Source organism: Tupaia chinensis, unplaced genomic scaffold (genome assembly GCF_000334495.1).
Source record: "Tupaia chinensis unplaced genomic scaffold, TupChi_1.0 Scaffold148108_1, whole genome shotgun sequence".
NCBI classification, from domain to species: Eukaryota; Metazoa; Chordata; class Mammalia; order Scandentia; family Tupaiidae; genus Tupaia; species Tupaia belangeri.
This window is the reverse complement of record NW_006207959.1, coordinates 176,334-200,072: the sequence shown is the minus strand read 5'-3', so window position 1 is coordinate 200,072 and position 23,739 is coordinate 176,334. Positions and strand designations below refer to the sequence as shown.

The 23,739-nt window shown below is 42.6% G+C and overlaps 1 protein-coding gene across 1 annotated transcript in view; it reads right to left on the bottom strand.

Moving 5' to 3' along the window:
* Nucleotides 1–23,739, bottom strand: part of MTARC2 (mitochondrial amidoxime reducing component 2) — a gene marked incomplete at its 5' end in the record, with an annotated part of 42,060 nt that overhangs the window by 5,669 nt on the left and 12,652 nt on the right. Inside the window, 3 exon segments of the mRNA XM_014584896.2 lie at nucleotides 3,592–3,653; nucleotides 20,051–20,191; nucleotides 22,119–22,281. Of these exon segments, the coding sequence (XP_014440382.1) occupies nucleotides 3,592–3,653; nucleotides 20,051–20,191; nucleotides 22,119–22,281 (366 nt within the window).

Here is a 23,739-nt window from a genome sequence, read left to right as displayed (position 1 = left end):
TGAACTCGTTTCTCTGAGTGGGGAAGGCTGTGAATTGGAAATAGATGCAATAACAAACACACAAAGACACACAAGTATAGAAAAGAGAGGATTCGGTGGGCATAGCTTCTCTGATGGAGAAGTTGCGACTAGAATTAGCTTTAGGTTTATTTTTTTAAAGGGCAGAAAATGGGGGAATGAGAAAATGGGATATAAGAGGCATGGGGAAGAAGGAAGTAGAATGCAAAGAGAATAAGGGAGGAGAAACTGGAATGCAAAGCTAGTTGGTTTTGTATGTAAATTGTTTGAAGATGTGAAAATGACTGGCGGTATATAATTTCCCTGATCTTTTTGGGGGGACAATTTGATAAACGTATGTGACTTTTTTTAGCCCGATAGTATCGGAGTATTGGGTATTAATAATAACAGGAACACAACCATTGACAACAGGTAGATACTGCTTTTATATGTAGATGCTTTTTAATAGCCTTGCTATAGTACCTTACAGAAGCACATTTTTGCATGTGTCTACAGGCCACATGTTTTAATCACATGTTTTCAGACTGACTGCTCTCTACAACTACCCCTAATTTAAAGTTGAAGAATAGGAGAGTCAGAAAGATGGCTAACTAGAAATACCCACCGCAGCATCTCTCTGGGAAGAAAGGCTAAAAAAGTTGAGTAAATGCCTATACTTCCACCAGAAGAGTTGAGGCGAGACTGATGAAGTGTAAGAACAAGATTGCAGTAGTTTGGGGAGCACTAAGACTCAACTTGGAAAAGTAAAAATGGTTCAGTCATCTGAATTTAGGCTCAGGAGCCCTCCCCGTCATGGAGGGAAGGAGAGAGGAACTCTTCTTCAGAACTCTGAATTCTAAACTCTCACCTCAGATCTCAAAACTCCTCACTTACAGAAGAACAGTGAAATGAGCATGGAGCTAACATGAGATTAGGGAAGAACACAGATATATCACCTCAGAGAATATTCTGAAACCCTCCAGTAAAATCATTTACAATAATACAATAAAAATATGAAAAATTGAAAACAATACCAAAAAATGGAAACATATCCCTTGTTCTTACATTAGAAGATTCAATATAATTAAAATGTCACTGTCATCCAAAGTAATTTACAAATTCAGTGCAATTCTTTCCAAAATACCAGTGACATTTTATACAGAAATAGAAAAAAAAATCATAGAATTTGTCTGGAATCTAAAAGACCCTGTAAGACCAAGGCCATACTACAAAAAGAATAAAGTTGGAGAATTCTTACCATCCAATCTCAAAACAAATCACAAAGCTATAATAATCAAAATAGAATGGTACCAACACAAATATGGACCAAAAGAATAGAGAATCCAAAAATAAACTCAAGAACATACAGCCAACTGATTTGTGACAAAGGGCACAAGACAATCCAATGGAGAAAAGAAATGGTGCTTTTCAACAAATGGTGCTCGGGAAACTGTATATCCACCTACAGCAAAAATAAACTAGACCCCTATCTCTCATCATTAACAAAAATCAACTCAAAATAGGTTAAAGATTTAAAAGTAAAGTTCCAAGCTATTACACTACTTGTGGAAAATACTTGTAGACATTGGAGTAGCAAAGATTTCTTAAATAAAATCCCTGAAGCACAGGCAACAAATCCAAAAATAGACAAGTGGAATTACATCAAGATAAAAAGCTTCGGAACAGTAAAGGAAACAATAAATCGAGTAAAAAGACAACCCACAGAATGGGAGAAACTATTAGCAAGGCAATACTTCAGATAAGGGATTGATAACCAGATTATAGAGACCACTTAAGCAACTCACCGGCAAAAATCTAATAATTCAACTTAAAAATGGGCAATCTGTCTGAATAGACAACTTTCAAAGAAGATATACAAATGACCAAAAAGCATATGAAAAAGATGTTTGGGATCAGCGGGTGGTGTGGTGGTTTAAAGCACTGGACTTCTACATGGCCAACCACAGTTCCAGTCCTGGATCTGGCAGCTTGCTTTCTCACTTTCCATCTTTTTCTTTCTCTGTCTCTCTCTCTGGTGAGCACTCATGTCTTATAGCAAAAATATAATAAGGAGAAGAAGAAGAAGAAATAAAATTTTTTAAAGAAGTCCAACATCTCTTATCATAAAGGAAATGAAAATCAAAAACACAGTGAAGTTAGAATGGCTACGAAAATCAAAAACACAGTGAAGTCAGAATGGTTAGGAAAAAACAAGAACGAGAACTAGCGAGCTTGTAAAGAAAAAGGAACCCTTATACACTGCTGGTGGGAATGCAAACTAGCATAACAACTGTAGAAAACAACATTGAGGTTCCTCAAAAATTTACAAAAAGAAGGACCAGCAGTTAGCATAATGGCTATGTTGCTGCACTCCCACGTAGTCGACAGCAGTTCAAATTCCGGACCCGGTGGCTTAAACTCACGCCGGGTGCGTGTGAGTGTGCCCAAGATCCCGAGAGGAGAATGGAGGAGAAGGGATTGCGGCGTGGCCATCCCCCCTCGGGGGTGATTTCTTGCTTTCTGTCTCTCTGTCTCTCTCTGTCTGTCTGGCGAGCGCACGCACCCTATAGCGAAAAACCTCTCCAAAAAAAAAAAAAAGTGGATAAATCTAAAAGATTTAATGTTAAGTGAAATAAGCCAGACTATGAAAGACAAACATGATATGCACTGTTTAACATACACCAAATGTGAGACCAGCAGCTAGCATAATGGTTATGTCACTGGACTCCCATGTAGTCAACTGCAGTTTGAGTCCCAGACCCGGTGGCTTAAACTCACAACGGGAGGAGAATGTAGGAAAAGGGATTGCGGCATGGCCATCTCCCCTGGGGGGTGATTTCTCACTTTCTGTCTCTGTCTTTCTGGAGAGTGCACAAGCCCTATAGCAAACACCTCTCAAAAAAGCAAACAAACAAACAAACAAAAACCAGACACCAAATGTTACACTCTATGACAGAAATAGAAAGATTCAAAGACATACAAGTAGAAGTGACAGATGTAGGTACCAGGGAGGATGATGGGTTGAGGGGAGGGACTTAAGAAACAAATATTTAAAGGACATGAGAATTCAGGTTGGAGCCAGCAGGTGGCATGGTGTTTAAAGGCGCCAGACTCCCACATGGCCAACCGTGGTTTGAGTCCCAGACCTAGCAGCTTTCTTTCTCCTTTTCCTCTCTCTCTGAGGTCAAATTAAAAATAAATAAATAAATAAGTAAAGTTACATAAAATAATTATTTAGAAAAAGAATTTAGGTAAATAGTGAAGACAGATAGGTTATATAATAGAGTAACAGAACATAGCTAAAACAGGGGTGTTGTCAGTCATGTCTATGTGTCTGTATGTATAGTATATATATTAGTAGAATGAAAATTGAAGTAGCGCAACGTAATGTAATATTCTTTGTTCAAGATGATCAATATGGTAATAACCTTGATTTGATCATTCCACACTGCATGCATACTTTGAAAAACCACATTGAACCCCACACATATGTACAATTAAATGTAAATAAGAAATTATAAAATAAAGAAATAAAATTTAAAAGTACTAATGGGCCAGCCACATTCAGAGGCCAAGTCTAGTAAGAATCCTTACCTGGGGCAAGACATTGCCTTTTTCATTTCTACATCACCAATTAGAAGTTCATCCCAGGTATCCTATAAGAAAAGGGAAAGTTATCTTTTAAATTAAGTCTTCATTAGTCATGAAGTCAGTTATTTGTAGGCTGGTACCATTAGGTTGTCAGAAAAATCATGATGTATTTTTGCATAGAAAAACAGAAAAGAAAATATGTCATGACCTTTCCAACAACTCAATAATTATGAAACTAGCAGAAGAAAGCATCTCAAGAAGACACCAAAAAAATACCTCCCAAAGAAATTCAAAAGAAGGTCGCATGTTGGTGAATCACCCTTGTCTCACAGTCTCCAAACCCTGATTCTGGTAGTACAGCAAGAACCGACCTTCTATTGGGCATGTCATGAGGATAGTAAATTAACTGGAAGGCTAATTCACGGGTACATACTGGGAAATCCATAGCTTGCTGAACAAGCCCAGTCTTTCCTTATAACTGGGTATAATGAAAACCCACTTAAAATCTGAAGGTTCTTTCATGAAAGAGCCATCACCCAAGACAAGGCAGTTCTGATTCACACATCAGCACTTCCACCTGCCCAGAGAACAGCCTGTCAAAGAGGTCCTGGCATCCCACTGCTGCTGACAAGGCTTTGTTTTCCTGCCCTTGAACATGGGCACCACCACCATTTGCCCCAGGGCAATGTCAAGCCTCACACATTAGGGCGGTGCTATTATGATCCCCATTTTACCTGAAGAAATGGAGGCCTAAAGAGATTACAGATTTCCTCAGGGTCATCTCAGAATGATGTTGGGCAGGTTTGAAAATATTTCTGATTCTGAGGACAGAACTTTTAACCATCCAGCTTTTAACTACAAACAACACACACACAACACACACAAATATGCACACACAAACACCTATATATATATATATATACACACACACACATAATCATACACACACACATATATATACTTCAAAAAGTCTGTGGAAATCGAATTAAAGTATGAGTTTATTTGGTGCAAAAACTTTTTAAATCTGTACATAGCTTTTTCATTTAAAAAAAAAAAAAGTATTTCCATGAACTTTTTGAAAACATACATACACATACCTGAAAGTTATATAGCTATTATATGTACATATTAAATATGACTTATTTATATATGTATATATACATTCATACATACAAATGTATTTACACATATATGGAAGTTATATGGATTATATTGTAGGGGAGTTTTTTTTTTTAGAGAGATTTTTGTTATAGGAGAAATGCATTAAATGAATTTATCTAATACACGTTTTATGGCATGGGAACCTTCATAAAGACATGAAGACCCAAAGACCTGGTTAGAATTGAACACGTATCTACTAGGTTGGACAAAGAGTACTAAATTATGAAGATGTGAGCAGAAGGCCTGGGCTCGGGCAGCTGACTGGCTAGAGAAGTGACTAGGACAATAAGGGTTGGTTTAACATGATCTGTTTGTACAGACTTTCCTGAGCGTCAACCTCCTGTCCTGGACGGTAAGAGTAACACTTTCCTTCTAGAATAGGGAAGGCATTTTTCATGTGAAAAACTTTTCTTCTGTTTTTAGAAAGGAGAAAGGTCCGAGTGATTGTGCACCTACTGTTTTCAAGTGCCTTTAACTCAAAATGGTCACTCTGCCAGGGCAGCGTATTTTGGGTGGCGTGTTAACTCCTTCAACATATGAGGGAGCATGTGTAAAGCTGTGAAAGGTTACAGGCCCTCCTGCTTATTGGGAAGCCATCTGTATCTTTATCTTAGTCGCTCATGCTTGTCTTTGCTGAGATCTGTTGATCTTTTTTAAGAGAGATTTTTGCTATAGGGTTCATGTGCTTGCTGGAGAGACAGGGAGAGACAGGGAGAGACAGAGAGGGAGACAGAGACAGAGAAAGCAGGAAATCACCCCCCACGGGGGGATGACTATACCACAATCCCTTCTCCTCCATTCTCCACTTGGGATTTGGGACACATACGCACATATGCATCTGGTGTGTGTTTTAAGCCAGGTCCAGGATTTGAACCGTGGTCAAATACATGGGAATCCAATGACATAACCATTATGCCATCTGCTGGTCCCAAGATCTGTTGGGTTAAAGTCTGAATGTCACAGAGCAATCCTCTGTCCAGCTCTCAGGGGAGAGATGGGAGGCATTGCTGGGTGGAGCCTCACTGCAGCTCCATAAACCACCACAGCATCTGTCCTCAGATGCAGAGACTGCCCCTTGAACAACTGTTTCCTGATCTCCACATGAGGTTTTTAGAGAGTGCGGCTCTAAGGGGTTAACAAAAAGCAGTGTCTGAGACAGGAGCTGGGGAACATTCTCACCTGGTTCTGGCATTTCCCTCAGGGCCCCCGAAAAGGGGACTGAGGTCTCCTTTCCCAGGAGGCAGAGCAGAGAGGGGTAGGGAATAACTCCAGGACATGTCCCCCTCCTGTCACCAAGTCCAGCTATGATTTCCAGCTTATGTACTGGCTTCTTCCAGGCATAAACGAGGCGCCCCCCACCCCAGGGTCTACGGGGTGCTTCAGCACATGCATGAAAGGTTCTCCAGTCTGCAACACTCAGAATCTCCTTTTCCACGACTGCAGATTGAGGTGAGGAGGGTTCTGGGATGCCCTGGTTCCCAGCCAGGCTCCAGCAGCGGCCTCTGTGTGGAAATAGACTCCACGTTTCAGACCCCTGCTGACAGGTGTCAGGGACACACCGAGCAACAAAAGGAACCACCGTGTCCTAGTCAGGAGTAATGACAAGCACGATCCAAACCACGAAACCACAAGAACTCCGGAGCACAAGGCACTACCCCCCGCCACCCCGCCCCCCCCCGCAAGCCGTTTTTTCCCCCCCGCCCCTCCAGTGGAAGCAATCTCTGACGGGGATGACCTAGAAATGCACCTCCTCTAGAGTGACCCGAGCGCCTAGGACTGAAGGCGGCCAAAAGGCTGGACGCATTCCACCGCATGGGGGCGCTGCGGCCCCAGGAATGGGAGCTGAGCCGGCAGCCTGCAGCTGAACTAATCCGGTGCTCCAAGCACCTTCCGTTTAATTTCCCTTTTCCAAGTGAAGAAGAATCGATGATACTTCAAAGCCACCATCGTGGATATTGTGAATCGTGACTATGTCGGAAAGCAGGAGAATCTGAGTTCAGTTAGATTTCCAAGCTCAGCAAGACAGAAGTAATCTGCTCGCACACCGTTCAGACAACTGCAGGACCCAGTTTAGAGCAAATCTCCTGATTCCTATGGATTGTCAGCAGCACCCCAAATGCCGGCGCTAATTACTTCCTAAAATATTGACCACTACATGTAATAACATCACCATTCATCCTAATCTTATTGTGCACATGCTGATAAAGCATTATTTTCAGTAACAACTAAACCAATTAAGTTTAAATGTAATTATCAATTCAGTTTTTATAGGAAAATAATAGAATTTAAACTATTGAACAAATGAACTTATATTAATACTAAGTGAAATTAAATTCCCATTATATTTTACTACACAGGAAAATCCACTGTTCAGGATTCCAGGGTCTTCCCTAAACTGAAGAACAGCCGAGGAGCTTAGTGCGCCATCTACTGGTAAGAAGTCTCTCTGCAGTCTGAAGAGACTCAGGATCCTGTGCCATTTAAATGAAGGGATAAAACTAAGGCGTTTTTGAGATGGAAAAAGTAAAGAAAGGAAGAGAAAGGGGCAAGGAGAGAAAGGCAGTGGGCTTGGCTCTGGGAAAATAATCCTGAGAATTTGCTATGAATTTGCATGTATATTGTAAATACAAAGTTATGATTATGTGACTTTACCACAAGCAGCACTCAGAGAAAGGGGTGAATTTAAGATTTGGGGTGGAGATTTGAGGAATACACAGAACAGCTCAGCTGAAAGTGTTGACATAAAGGCATTTTCAAAACAAAAAACATTAAATGCATGAAAATCAAAATAGTGTGGGAGAGTCTCCCTTTCTTTCCATCTCTGTCTCTGCGCATCTGTCTCCATGCAAGCACACACACATATAGAGAGAGAGGGAATAGGCATAGATGGAGAATACAACGCTATATCTATTCCCTTTCGTTCTCTCTCACTCGTGTGTGTGTGTGTGTGTGTGTGTGTGTGTGTGTGTGTAGATATATATATAGAGAGAAGCCGCACACATCAAGTGAGAATGAAGGCTAAGGTGAGTTCCTAAATACCCTTTAACCACGGAGTGACAAGAAGACATCTGAGAGTAAGATGGGAAGACAGACAGCAAAAGCCCAAGTGGCCTGCTTGACAATGGGCTATGAAAGGGGTTATCTTGAAGAGCACAGATCAGTTCAACAATTCAGATCAGATCGACAGCTCCCCAGCCTGTGGAAGCTTGTTCCTCAAGGCCCTGACCTCAATCAGAGATTGATGTGTCCCCTTCCTGCTCCTGGTTTTCTTTTCTTCTTCTTCTTCTTTTTTTTTTTTTTTTTAATTTGCTACATAAAAATCACATGCATTCACCAGAGAGAACCACAATTCCTTCTCCTCCATTCTCCTCTGAGGATTCGGGGCACACACGCTCATTCACCCAGTGCGTTTTTCTAAGTCGTCAGGTCTAGAACACAAGCTAAATGATGGCTGTTGGCCATCTACTTCTGGTTTTCTTTTTCTTTCTTTTTTCAATAAATATACACTTTATTTTATTTTTTATTTATTATTCTTTTTTCAATTTCACCACAGAGAGACAGAGAGAGAAAGGAAAAGTGAGAAAGCAAGCCACCAGGTCCAGGACTCCCATCGTGATCAGCCATGTGGGAGTCCAGTGCCCTTTACCTGCCGGTCCCTGCTCTTGGTTTTCTAATGATTATTCATAAGTTTATTATATGGTTATTGTACTTTTTGGGGATAAATTGAGGGAATAAATAATTGAATAAACAAAATTGTTTTGTTTCAAAATTCAAATGTTGTGATTTACAGTAAGTGCAGAAAAGTCTCTCCTAGAGGCTGACTAAATACACCTGGGACATACAAGGGATTCTTTAAAAAATTCACAGACAGGGATAGCAGGCAGCATGGTGGTTAAGGCACTGGACTCCCACACAGCTGACTGAAGTTCAAGCTCTGTAACCAGAGCTTGAAAAATCACACCGGGAGCATGTGCATGCATGCCCAACATCCCAAGAGGAGAATGGAGGAGAAAGTAATTTCTCACTTTCCCTCTCTCTATTTCTTTCTCTACCTCTCCAGTGAGTGAATGTGCCTACGGCAAAAACTTACTGAAAAAATAAAAGTTCATGGAGGTACGTATTATGAAAACACTATGCATCGATTTCAAAATTGTTTTTGTACCAAAATAAACTCATACTTCTATTTCATTTCTCCATCAACTTTTTGAAGTCCCTTTGTTTATACAATGATTACTATTTAGTTTCAGAAAGGAAAATGTGAATCTATATTTATTAACACTGAACATGAGTAATTTTTCTTCAAGATATTGCTGGCTGAAAATACCACACACAGAAACATATATAGAACATAGAGATGATTACATTTACATAAAATGCATATATCTAGCTATGTATATACATTTAAAGAAATATGGGTCTCTTCAAGATTTTAAACATTATTTAAAAAAAAAATCTTTATCTTTCAATTTTTTATAAGCAGCATTATAATTTCAATAATGCATTTAAGAATTATTTTAGTCTGGGTAGTTTCTCAGATTCTTTCTGACACCAAACATGTAGTGTCTTTACAACCCTAATTGTGCAGTTCCCCTACACCAACCAATGTCCAACAATGCAGTCTGATTCTGACACTACAGATGTTAGGGAAGATCCCACAGGAGAGGGGCTCAGGCTCACAAAATTGCCCTCACTGCAGAAGCCAACTGCGAGTCTAGGCTCCCCATACTTCTCATGAATTGGCTACAAATCAGGGGTTTCCACACCCCCGCCTCAGAGTTCACAAGTGAGTAGAATGACTCCTGGAACTCAGAAGAGGGCTTCACTGTTACTGGTTTATTATAAGGGACTCAACTCAGGAAGAGCCAAGTGGAAGTGATGCATTGGGCAAGGTATGGGGTGGAGAGGTTCTCAGAGCTTCCGTGCCCTCTCCAAGTGCACCACCCTCCTAAAACCTCCATGTGTTCACCATCTTGGAATCTCTGCAAACCTTGACTTTTAGGGATTTCGACGGAGATTTCATTTCCTAGGTTTTATGGAGGCTCCGTGTCCTGATTGATGAACTACCTTACAGCCATTGGGGTAAGGACTCAATCTCCAGCCGCCCCTCCTTTCCTTATCTCAGGGAATGGGCTGGAATTACCCAACTCTCTAATCATGGCTCAGTCTTTCTGAAGACCAGCTCTCATCCTGAAGCTGTCTGGGCATATCCCTCCCCCCTAAGAGTTGCCTCATTGGCATAAACTGAAGTGTGGTTGAAAGGGGCTTGTTCTGTGTCACAAAAGACGCTCCTCTTACCCCATCGCTTGGGAAATGTCAAAGGTTTATGATCTTTTCTTTTTAAACTTTTTTTAGAATTGTCCATTCAATTTTATTTATCATTGTTATTATCATCATTATTATTTAAATTTGCTACAGGACACATGCACGCCATCAGGAAGAGACACAGAGAGAGAGAGAGAGAGAGAGAGAGAGAGAGAGCAAGCCTCCAGGTCCAGGACTCGAACCACTGTCAGCTATGTGGGAGTCCAGCACTCTAACAACCTGCTGCCAGGAACCTGGTATAAAAGCCAGTTCTATATTTTCCTTTATACCACATAGTTAACCTATCTCAGACTAAAAATTATTTTTCTACTCATAAGATAGACATACAAGCATATGAACATCCGTTCATGACCTATTCCAAAATGTAATTGCCCTCCCCATAAAGAAAACCCAGAGTACTCCTTCTGCGGCTGGATTCTGTTCATACCAAGCAAGTCTTCAGCACCGGCCCAACACCTCCCCACACACACACCCACCTCTGCTCTGGGCTCATGTCTTCCTGGGCTCCCCTAAGTGTGACGACTTATCTCAGCCATGCTTCGTGTACTTGACCCCGCCCTTGGTCCTGAGAACCTTGCAGCAGATGCAGGGAGTTCATCTCTATCATCTTAACATAACTCTCACATAGCCCCAGGAAACCTATAATAAACACTTGTTGTAAACATAAATTGTTCAGAATCTTGATCAGTGGTGTAAATTTATAAGAAATAAATCTCCTTAGCTGAAGTGAAAGTATTTCATGGCCAAACTGCCCTCGAAACTAAGACAGGATGCCTTTTGCTAAGAATTGTCAATCTACATGAGACATTACTTTTCACTGATTAAATTAGTACAGATATTACAGATGATTGTCTTTAAAAGACTATTAACACTGCTGTCAAGAGTACAGTGGAAAGTGCACATGTACACTCAGCTTGTGGGAACATAAATTGGTATAAGGTTTCTGAAAAGCACTTTGACAAACATACAGAGAGCCTTTATATTGCTGACTCAGTGTTTCCCAAGAATAAATTTAGAAACGTGGATAAAAACTGTTTCCCCAAACCATCATGTATGTAAAAGAACACGGAAAACCACCTATGTGCCCAAAACTAAGAGAATGGTTAAGTAAATTATTGCAGAATCATATGATGGATTAATATGGAAACAATAAAACGATGCTAGTGAAAAAGGCAAAGGGGGGACAGTGGGGGGTATAGTGGTTAAGGTGCTGGACTCTCACATAGGGAACTGAGGTTCAGGTCCTGGACCTGGAAGCTTGCTTTTTCATTTTTCCTCTCTCTCTGGTCAAATTTTAAAAAGAACAATAATAAAAAAATTTAAGTAAAAATAATTCTTAAAAAATATTTTTAAAAAGAAAGAAAAAGACAGAGCGGTCTGATATGTACCTCTAAGTGAAGATAGTGAAATTGGGACCAGCAGTTAGCGTAATGGCTATGTCACTGGATTCCCATGTAGTCGACCGTGGTTCGCATCCCAGACCCGGTGGCTTAAAACTCATGCTGGGTGCGTGTGCGTGCGTGTCCAAGCTCCCAAGAGGAGAACAGAGGAGAAGGGATTGCGACATGGCCATCCCCCCTGGGGGATGATTTCTCGCTTTCTGTCTCTCTGTCAGGCGAGCGCACACACCCTATAGCAAAAACTTCTCCAAAAAAATAAATAAATAAAAGATAGTGGAATTTAATACTGTCATCAACAAATGTTCTCACTGGCTACCTTTTCATAGTAAGATGGTGAGAAATGTTTATTCCTTTCTTTCAACTTGACTGCATTTTTTAAACTGTACAAAGAGGATGTGTTACTTATAAAAAGTAATTTCATGGGAACCAGCAGTTAGCATAATGGCTATGTCGCTGGACTCCCACGTAGTCGACCGTGGTTCATGTCCAGGACCCGGTGGCTTAAAACTCACGCCGGGCGCATGTGTGTGCGTGCCCAAGATCCCGAGAGGAGAATGGAGGAGAAGGGATTGCGGCGTGACCATCCCCCCTGGGGGGGGATTTCTCGCTTTCTGTCTCTATGTCTCTCTCTGTCTGTCTGGCGAGCGCACGCGCCCTACCAGTGAAAATCTCTCCAAAAAAAAAAGTAATTTCATAATCAGAAAACATTATCTTTTAAACTTTTAGTTTCTTAAACTTAAATCTTTTCAGGGGCAGCAGGTGGCATGGTGGTTAAGGTGCTCAATCCTACATGGCTGACTATGCAGTTTAAGTCCCAGACCGGGTGGCTTGAAAAACTCACCAGGTGTGTGTGCGTGTATGCCTAAAATGCCAAGAGAAGAAGAGATTGTAGCAACGGTGACCCCTCTGGGGGGTTATTTCTCATTTTCCTTCTCTTTGTCTCTGTCTCTGTCTCTCTCTGGCAAGCACACACGCCCTAGGGCAAACATCTAAAATAAATAAATAAAAGCTTTCTACAGGTCTGGTTCTAGCTCCCCAAGGCCTTCCCATGATCCTGTGCTTGTACACCATCTAGGGAAGCAGCATTCTTTATCCACACAGCATAAGTATCCCCGTGTCACACAACAGCTGGTCTGAGCTCCTGCAGAACTGCGTAAGATGAGTAATTCATGTTCCAAGAGGGACTGGCTCTTTGGGACGCTGGGACTTGGGAAAGCCTGATAGACAGGAAAGACAGAAGCTGTGGCTTTCTTCAGAACTGGCTTCCATTCTCTGGAAACCAGCTACTTTGGAGAATACCAGTAACATGCTACTAAAAGGAAAACAGGGATCTCGGGATGTGGCTTTTCTCTCTGCTGTGTATTCAGTGATTTTTAAATAATGCTAATTTTTTCCAGCAGAGAAATCCCCTTTCTCAGGCTATGTGAGGCTCAGGAAGCCCTTCTCCATCTTTATCTTATTCCTGCAGTGGGTTAGTGCTCACTACACACAGTGTCTGCAGTCACGCACAACTAAATATTTTATCAATTTGTACTTTATTGTGCACCCAAGTAGTATTTAAAATAAACAGAAACGATTACGTCAAATTCATATTTTTGTGCTGTAGTGTGTCTTGTCACTTTTCGGCACTTATCTAATGTATACTTTCTGTATGAACCGAATTATATTATTCTAGCATGGCATCATGCAATATCTACTGAAATATACATACCCTATGATGCCCTGATATACAACAAGACATCCGCCTTTAAGCCCCTCATTGCTTGACCCGTTAGCTTAACCGCTTAATCGTAGGAATAGAACTTTGTCCTTATGTGAGGAGAGCCTCTATAATAACCCAGTGATGTTACCTTCCTCAGTCTGGAAAGGGTAACCAGGAGGATTAAATGAGATCACACACGTAAGGTGTTTGGGACATTGCCTGCTATGGAGGAAGTGCTCAATAATCATGAGCATAATCACTATTTTTTAATATACATATTGTTATTATTATTGCTACTTCAGAAATCTCCGAACCCCGAAAGAGATAGCTGTTCTTATCTCAGGACAGAGATTTGTTATCTAAGCACCCAAACACTTAACTCATCCCCATTTAAGTAATGAGGACTGGTAATGATAATCTGCAAAAAATTGGTTTTCAGCAGCTGGAAAGGATAAGACTGGGAGGACCCAGTTTACACAACCAGTGAATGGTGGGGCTGGGATTCAAACCACAGCTGTCTGGCTTCAAAATCCCTTCCCCCAAAGTGTCTTGGCGAAGCACTTCCGAAGTGACTAATAACACACCAGAGTTCTCTGTAAGCTTCTCCAGTTTTTTTTTTTTTTTTTTTTATAATGCTGAGTAAGGACTGATACAAAGAAAATATTCCATAAAAATGTCAATTCTGAGGTGCCAAGTGGTGGTACAGTGGTAAAGCAAATGGGCCACTAAGAAAGAGAAAGAGAAAGAGGTACCTCACAATGTTAAGCTCTACTGGAGATGCCTATATTTCTGTCTCTCTACTTCTCTCTCTCCTGTGGAAGAAATAGGCAAATAAACACTTTTTTAAAAATGTCAGGTCAGTCTGTGGCCCAGTGGTTAAGTGAGTTGGATTCCAGATAGTGGACTGCATAGTTCAAATCCCAGACCCAGCAGCTAGATACACACACTGGGCACATGTGCGTGCACGACCGACATCCCAGAAGGGAGATGTGGAGAGGGAATTGCAGCATGGCTATGCCCCACAGGGGATACTTTCTCACTTTTCTTTTCACTCGGTTTCTCTGTGGCAAGCATATGTGACCTCTAACAAGAGAAAAAAAATGTTTAAGGAAAAAAAGTGAAGTCTGACTCACCAGGACAGTGGACAAAGTTCAGGGAACACTGACTCCTCTAATGGTCAACTACAGAGATAAGTAGCTTTGGTCGATTTTATTATTTTTAACTTCATTGCTCTGCATTCCCAGAACTCAATGCACCATGCTGACCCAAGAGAAGCAGGCTTTTACAATTTGCTTAATATTCTGAGTTACTTGGAAAAAGTACAAAGGACTTTGGGCCATAAAGAGTGACCACAAATGTTGCGCAATGCATTTTTCTACTGCTCTATAGTTTTGCAATTTTCAAAAAATGGCCTGAATTTTTGTACCCTGCATAGGCTTGCTATTTTTTTATTATTATTATGTGGTTGGATAATTAAATATTTATATCCATTATTGTTTTACATGAATATTTAATAGAGTCCCACTAATTGAAAAGATTATAGTTTTGTGAGGACACCAGGTATTCAGGTTAATGCTGTATTAGGCCCACTATTACTGGACTTCCTAATTTAATAAGTCAGAAACATTACCCTTATATCATAGTAAGGATTTTTTTTTTTTTTTTTTTTTACTGTTCATGGCCTGAGGACTCTTCAAGAAAAATAAGAGTGTTCTCTCTGATTTACTATTCCTGCAAACCCATCATGACACAGGAATAAAACAGACTTGGGAGTTGTCTATTAACATTATTTAAAAATACAAAAAGAGTCTACGCTCTCAAACTGCCTACGAGAGCAGGGTTAAGCTTACTAAGCCTTAGATTAAATTGGGCACATTTAGGAGAGCAAAATTCTTGGTTAGCAAATTACAGGGAGGAGAGCATCTTTTGTCATAATTCCTTGGCTCAAGATCTTAAACTAAAATTAATATCAAAACAACTTACCCTTTAGCAGAGGCAAATCAAGAAAAATTTAATTCTCTAAAAGAAAGTTTCTCAGAAAATAATGGACAAAGGTTCCTCTGGAAGAAATTTTGCTTTATAGGCTAAATTCTAATACAGTGATTAGTAACCTGCATTCCTTTATCATTATTTATTTTCCAGAGAGATTTTTGCTCTAGGGCGCATGTGTTTGCTGGAGAGACAGAGAGACAGAAAGCAAGAAATCATTCCCCAGGGGGATGGCCATGCCGCAATCCCTTCTCCATTCTCGTTTGGGATTTGGGGCAAGCACACACACTTGCCCGGCGTGAGTTTGAAGCTGCTGGGTCTGGAATTTGAACCACAGTCGACCATGTGAGAGTCCAGCAATGTAACCACCTGCTGGTCCCAACCTGCATTTCTAACATGCAATACTTACTTTGCTCAGTGTTTCACAAGTGTTTAACCACTCAGGTCTTTTCTTTCTTTTTTCCTTTTTTTAAAAAGATTTTCTTGCCATAAGGCATGTGTGTTCTCCAGAGAGAGACAGAGAGAAAAAGTGAGAAATACCCCCCTGGGGTGGATGGTCACACCAAAATCCCTTCTCTTCCATTCTCTAGAGATTTGGGGGGCACGCATGCACACTTGCCTAGCATGTTTTTTGGGTCACCAGATCTGGGACTTGAACCATTTGGTCAGCCCTGTCGGATCCAGAGCCTTAACCACTATGCTACCTGCTGGCCTTCAAACACCCAATTCTTACCCCAGACAATGTGGGAAACTACATGGGGAGAAGACAGGCTTATGGAGACTGAATGAAACTGCAGCCTCAAGCCCTCATCTGCACCATTCTTTCATGGCCCTCCACCCAATTTTATCTTTGTTTTGTTCCTCTTTTCTTTCCTTTCATTTCCTTTTCTTTCCTTTCCTTCTCTCTTTTTTTTTCCTTTCCTTTCCTTTTCCTTTCTTTTCTTTTTCTTTTTTCTTTTCTTTCCTTTATACGAGAGAGAAAGAGAGACAGACACAGAGGTAGCATTTTGACCATAAAACGATCTTCCTATTCCAGTTAGCCAGGCCTGCACGTGCACCACCTCACCCAGCCTGTATAGGTAGCGCTGAGAACCAAACCCAGGCCTCCCACAGGGTCTGAGTCACCTTGCAGAGGTGCCCTCCCACTTGCACCACTGCAGCTCAGACTGTTTCTTTTTCTTAAAGAGGCCCCCAGATTCGGATTTATTCTTGGGAAGAGCTGAATCCTTTCTCCAAAGGGGCTGATGGCCTGCACACACAGGGGCCTCAGGCCTCTTCCTCTCAGGCACCTTCCACGTTCCCCCTCACCTCTTACTCCCACAATCCCTACATCCTCCTAACCCAGCATTTCCTGGGGAACCATTGGCACAAGATGCACCCGATGCTGCCAGTGCAGAGTCACGGGCCTTGTCACAATGCCGATGTGGGCTTCAGGTATGGCCTGCTCCCCTGCACTGTAGAAAAAGACCCTCTGATGATTAAATATACAGCATTGGCATTCCCGCCTCAGGCTTCCCTGCTCTTCAGTGCACATTCCAGAGAGTTCAGGGTAACACGTGCCTGGCATTCTACCCCCTCTTGTTCAGAATCATTACCACCTCCTCACTCTCCAATATATCCAAAATTCCAACCTGGGCCCAGCCACAGTGGGGCACACTGGATGCTGCTGCTCTGTAAGCTGAGGCTACCCAGGGGGCCGAGGCCCAATTCCTGGCCCACCCTAAAAAGCTGGGTGTGGTTGAGCACACACGCCTGTCAACCCAGTTCCTTGGGAGGTTGGGGCAGAAGGATCACAATCCAGCAAGACTCTCTTGAACAGCACAAACATACACACACACACACACACACACACACACACACACACACACCCCACTCCTCAGTGTAGTGGCCTTCAGCCAACTTCCAATCTAACCTCACCTGAAGCTTCTCCTGTGATTCTGAAATACACCCAGGAACCCTTTTATTGTGGCCATTCATGCTTCAAGAACACTTAACTGCCTCCTTTACCCACATGACCCTCCCCTCACCCTGGCCTGCACACCTGGCATAGATAGAGTATGGCTTCTGGGAGTTTAACCTGACTCCCCCCAGACCTATGATTCCCTTCTCCGGGCAGATGTAGGTACTGTCTACTTTTAAGCACTCAGCCATCTTCACCTTCTGAGTATATACTATCAAATACTTTTATTTATTTATTTATTTACTTACTTACTTACTTACTTACTTATTTTTGGAGAGAGATTTTTGTTATAGAGAATATGCATTAGCCGGAGAGACACAGAGACAGAAAGTGAGAAATCACTCCCCAGGGGGATGCCCATGGTGCAATCCTCTTTCAGGATTTTGGGTACACACACACATGCACCTGGAATGAGATTAAGCCACCAGGTCCAGGACTTGAACTGCAGTCAACTACATGGGAGTCCAGCAACATAACCATTATGCCATCTGCTGGTCCCATACTATAAAGTACCTCTAATGCTAGCATGTCACTATCTCATGGCTAGGCCTTCCATACTGAGAAATGCTGAAGGACTGGATCCATATCTTTTTTATTTCTGAATCCAGGGTTCCTAGATACACACAATGCCAGGGCCATTACAGGTGGTCAATCTTTTTTTTTTTTTTTTTTGTAAGGTTATGTATGCTCAGAGAAATATGAGAGAAAGGGGTACAATGAGAAGTCACTCATCCCCCAGGAAAGATGGTCACACCACAATCCCCTCTCCTCCATACTCCTCTTGGGATTTTGGGCACACACAAACACATATACCCGGTGTGTCCTTCGAGTCACTGGGTTTGGGACTTGAACCATGCAGTAGGCCATGTGCAATCCAGTCATCTTAACCACCATGCTACTGGTTGCATCGATGGTCAATTTTTTAAAAAATATTAATAAATACAGGGACCAACAGTTGGTGTAATGACAATGTTGCTGGACTCAACTGTGGTTCGAGTCCCGGACCCGGTGGCTTAAACGCACACCAGGTGCATGTGCGTGCGTGCGTGCCCAAGATCCCAAGAGGAAAATGGAGGAGAAGAGACTGCAGCGTGGTCATCCCCCCTGGGGGGCGATTTCTCGCTTTCGGTCTCTATCTCTCTCTGGATTTCTGGCGAGCGCACGCACCCTATGGCTAAAACCTCTCAAAAAAAATAAATAAAATAATGAATATAAAGAGAATTTAAAGAAACTAGATAACAAATAACAAGATAACATCAATGAGTAGACAACTTCTGTATACATTGCTATATGTAGTTTTTTTTTGAGAGAGAGATTTTTGCTATAGGGCACATGCTCGCTAGTGAGACAGAGAGAGACAGCGAGACAGAAAGCAAGAAATCATCTTCCGGGGGGGAGATGACCACACCGCAGTCCCTTCTCCTCCATTCTCCTGTTGGAATTTTGGGCACACATGCACACATGCTGGGTGTAAGTTTTAAGCCACCAGGTCCAGAACTCAATCTGTGATCAACTATGTGGGAGGGAGTCCGGCGAGGTAACCATTACGCCATGTGCTGGTCCCAGCATTGCTATCTTTTAAATTATATAATATGGAGTGTGTATATGTACAATGATTTATATGAGGCTTTGTGCAAAGAGTTATCCTAAAGGAAACTGTTTACCAACAAATAGGGTACGCCTTACTCACAAAAGGAGGTGTGGTCATCCAAGAGTTGAGAGGGCATTTAAGAGCTTCTCCTCTCAGAAACTCTGAGAAAGGTGGGAATTGTCACCCCAGCCTCACACAAGCTAGAGTTGCACGTCTTGGGTTCTAATAAACTAGCATGACCATTCGCATGTGGACAAAGCTGTGCAGCACCTCTGAGCCTCAGTTTTCTTATACAAAGGGCATAATAATACAGACTTCCAGCCAGCCAGTGCCATGGTCGTTAAGGTGGCTGGATCCCACATGGCCAATTGCACAGTTTGAGTCCCAGACCCAGTAGCCTGAAAAATACACAGGGCACATGTGCACGTGTCCCAAATCTCAGGAGATATGGAGGAGAAGGATTGCAGCACAGCAATCCCCTCTGGGGGATGCTTTCCTTCTCAATCTGTTTGTCTCTGGCAAGTGCACACACCCTCTGGCAAAAAATTTAAAAGAACAAAATAAAAATGCAGACTTCACTGGGGTGTCATGAGGATCAAATAAAGTAATTATATGAAGTGATTAATTAGCTCGGTGCCTGACACCCAATAAACACCAACGAATGGTATGTGTCATTGTCACTTGTAGTGCTCAGAAAGTTTGGACCGCATCCCAATGCTTACTAGGCTGATGCTTCTTATTACCAAGTAACATCCAGCTAAATGCAGCTCATTTACAGATCACAGGGCTCTCATGTGGTTGTCCCTGTGGGGCCAAAAGGGGCTGTAATTTCTTATTTCAGTCACATCAGAGGGTATGTGGCTCCTCTGGACAAGAACTCAGGCCATAGGGTGGAATGCCTCCAGCACTGCCATTCATGGGTTGATTTCCTATACCTTCTTGGCCTTCACTTTAGGGTCTGGGGCTTCCAGAAGTCTCAAGTCTCTGAGAGCACTCTTGAGTGATATGATAGCAGTGGTACAAGAGAACAGGACAGGTTGATCTCACCATCTTTACTTCCTGTCCGCTATCCCTGAGCTATGATATATTTCGTCTCAGACTTGCTACAACTTAGAGTCTTCATTGTGTCCACTGGGGCCTGACATTAAAGGGTGAGCTGCATCCCCTGAGGCCACTGAGGTGATGGCCACAGCTTAAGAACAACTCCGCAAGGTTAGAGTGAGTTTGGAAGAACCAAAGTCACCCCGCATCAGCATGGGAGGCCTGAGTTGGCACTCTGTAGAGGAGCAAGCAGTTCCCTCAGCATCTTGGGCAGCTCAAAAGCCCTCAGCCTTTACCTCCTCAAAAGCGTCACAGCCTGTCACCACGATATTTGGCCTGAAATTTTCCATTTTCGCTTTATTCTCCATCCTGGTATTCAGATCTGTCAAGGAGGCGTCGGAGAGGATCAGGATCGGGCTGCAGTCTGGGTAGGCCACCTGAAGCAAGAGCACAGCACAGTCAGGCCTCGCTGCCCATGGAAGTGCTTACGCCACTGCAGGGCTGAGCAAAGTCCTCCTCTGTGCAGATGAGGGGAGTGGTGCTCAGAGGGAGAGCTGGTTTCAGCCAGGAGCACAGTCCCATCCTCTGTCCACACACAGAGATAGTCAGGACAGCAGCTGGGACTAGCTCCAGGCCATCGTCACCTGCCAGGCCAGCTCTTCCTGTGCCTCACCCCTGCCCCCAGCAGCAAACCCCTTCCAACATCACTTTCAGACAGGGAAGGGACTCCTGCCAATCAGCAATTCATAGTCATACTGTCTTCAACAACACCCATTCATTTAACAAGCACTTACTGAGCACCCACCAGGCTCCAGACACTGTTCTAGGAAGGAAAACATCAGTGAACAAGGCAGATAAAACCCAACCCCTGTCCTCAAAGAGCTTGTAGTTCAAGGACAATGAGGAGAAAGTCCCTGAGTTCTTTGCATGTTAAACCTCAGCACAGCGTCAGCTGGCAGTGTAGCGGTTAAGGCGGCTGCATCCCACATGGTTGAATTCAGTTCAAGTCCTGGACCCAGTGGTTTGAAAGACATGCTGGGCACAAGTACATGCATACACAAAATCCCAAAAGGAGCATGAAGGAAAAGGGCTTGCAGTGGGATCAAGTGCTTTCTCACTTTCTCCCCCCCTCTCTCTGTGTCTTTTCAATAAACACATACAGTGAATTTGAAAATAAAAAAGAAAATTAAAAACAAAACACCTCAGCTTACTGCTGTCTCAAAGGCTTTGGCCAGCCATACCATGATAGCGGTGGAACAGACAGTAGAGGTACTACTAAGTGATGTTGGAGGCTCCAGCTTCATGTCTGGGTCTCCCTCAACATGCCAGCCATGCCTGTGAACCTCACTAGCTGCAGGGCCATGAAAGGATCATGACATGAAGATACTGTCAAAGGTGCTTCTCTCTCTCTCTCTCTCTCCAATGAAGAAAATAAATACAGAATTAATAAAAAAACAAACAAGCAAAAAAGGCCAGGGCCAGCAGGTGGTGTAGTTGTTAAAGCACTGGACTCCCACATGACTGGCCACAGTTCAAGTCCCTGACTCAGTGGCTTGAAAATCATGCTGGGCATATGTGCATGCATGCCCAAAATCCCAGGAGGAAACTGGAGGAGAAGGGAGGAGGTACCTTTTTAACACCTGAAATGACCATACCACACAGACCGTGAACAGAGGCCCGGAGACAGTCTGCTATGGTTTGGGTCTGGTTTGTCCCCCAAAGGTTCACATGCTAGAAGCTTAGTTCTCAATATAATCATGTCAGGATCAAGGCGGCACCATCCTCATCAATAGAGGTACACTGCCTCACAAGAAGGAAGGAATTCTCACTCTCATTCGAATGTGTGGTTCCAACAAGGGGTTGGTATAAAAGTAAGATGGCTTCTCACAGGTTCTCTCTGCTTTCCTTCCTGCTTTAGTAGACCGGAAGCCAGCCAGATGCCAGTTCCATGCCTTTGAACTTTTCAGTCGCCAGAATTATGAGTCAAAATTAACCTCTATTCTTTGTAAGATATTTCTGTTTATCACACAATAGCAAGCTAAAACAGCCTGCTTCTGTAATTTCAGGAAGCTTTCATGAAGTCCCAAACAAACTTCTGACTCTGCCTCCTACAGCCAGTTTTCTTGTAAATCTCCACCTACCTGGAAGTCTCCCTGGCTCCCATCTGAAATTCCCCACACACCCTAGAGATCCCACTCTTGCCTGTACTTTCCTCTGCATTTCTCACCAGGCTGTGCCCTCATTAGCACTCCGCTGGGCCATTACCATGGTTTCCTAGCTGCGTCCTGAGAGAAGCTCTTTGTGGGCTGAGAAGAAAGCCTACAAAGGGTGGCTGGTAGAAGTGAAGGTAAGTCTGAAGCTCACCTGGTAGTTCTGTACAATTGCAGGTTCAATTTTCCTTGATATTCGTCCTTTCATATTCGTTTCAAACTGAACCAACCTGAATGGTTCTGTTTTCAAGAAGCTGGTGAACCACTGAGCTGCCTCATCACCACAATCTCTGCCTTTAATGTCAAGACCAAATAGCCTGGAAGGGTCACAAGAGAACACCAGGTTAGCTACTTACATCAACACACTGAGCAATTGTGTCTAAGACGGACCTGACTCTCCCAGTGGGCTATTAGGTAGTCCTGGGCCAAAGCAGGACAGAAGCAACGGCGGGGGGGGGGGGAATATAATGTGCTCTAGGAAAGAGCTTCCCAAACCCTGTGTGCATGCAAATCATCCAGGATCTTGTTTAAATGCAGATTCTGGTTCAGTAGGTCTGGGTTGGGATCTGGGATTCTTCACTCTTAACAAGCTTTTGGAGGTCTAAACTGCTAGTCTACGGACCACACTTTGAAGAACAAGGCTTTAGGGTTCTTCCAGGTGAAGAGAGGAATTGCTGTTGAGTGGCAGATGGATCTTGAGTTTAGAATCCAACAGACCTGGTTCAAGGTAGAACTGTCATTCTCTAGATCTGTGACCTTAAGCAAATCACTGAACTCCTCTGGCCACCTATTTCCAGGTGTAACTTGGAGGTTAACACAGTTCCAAGTACCTACCTACACCACATGGTGGGCACAGATAACATTAACTAGTACAGTGGTCTTCAAGGTTTGGTGTTTGAACACCCCTGAAGTTTTCAAGTTATATACTCTTCAAAGAACTCTAAGTTGACTTGTAAACTTCTTTACCATGTTTATTTTATCATGAAAGATATAATCTCCATTAAATTGTAAAAATGACATTTGAAAATAAAATAATTACATTGTTTTTAGAGTATTCAGTGGGATCTAAATGCCATGTCATATTTGTTTAATTTTTTTTTGAGAGGATTTTTTTTGCTATAGGGCACGTGCGCTCACCAGACAGACAGAGACAGAGAGACAGAAAGCAAGAAATCACTCCCCAGAATGGAGGAGAAGGGATTGCGGCGTGACCATCCCCCCTGGGGGGTGATTTCTCGCTTTCTGTCTCTATGTCTCTCTCTGTCTGTCTGGTGAGCGCATGTGCCCTATAGCAAAAAAACCTCTCCAAAAAAAAAAAAGATTGGGTTATCATTACAATTTTTATTTATATACAATTGATCGCAAAAAATAGGCATGTTATAATTGTAATTTCTAAATACAAAAACTTAACTATTATTTGAAATTAACTTCTTTTTAACTTTTCTTTAAATTGTTGTAGAGGATGCATGTGCTTTCCAGAGAGACAGAGAAAGAGAGAGAGAGGGAAAGTGAGAAATCACCTCCCCAGAGAGGATGGCCACTCTGCAATCCCTTCTCCTCCATTCTCTTCTCGGGATTTTATATAATTCCTTTGTTTTTAGCAGTACCCATGGCAATCAATCCATTAAAAATAACTTATAAATACAGCTGCAGAGGGCAGCGTGCTGAAGACCTCTCTGTGTCTGTCCAAGCGCACAGCTCACCAAGGCTGGTTTCACCAAACTCTATTCCAGGGTTCCAGGCTTTCGAGTGCCACCTCTTCCAGGAATTCAGTT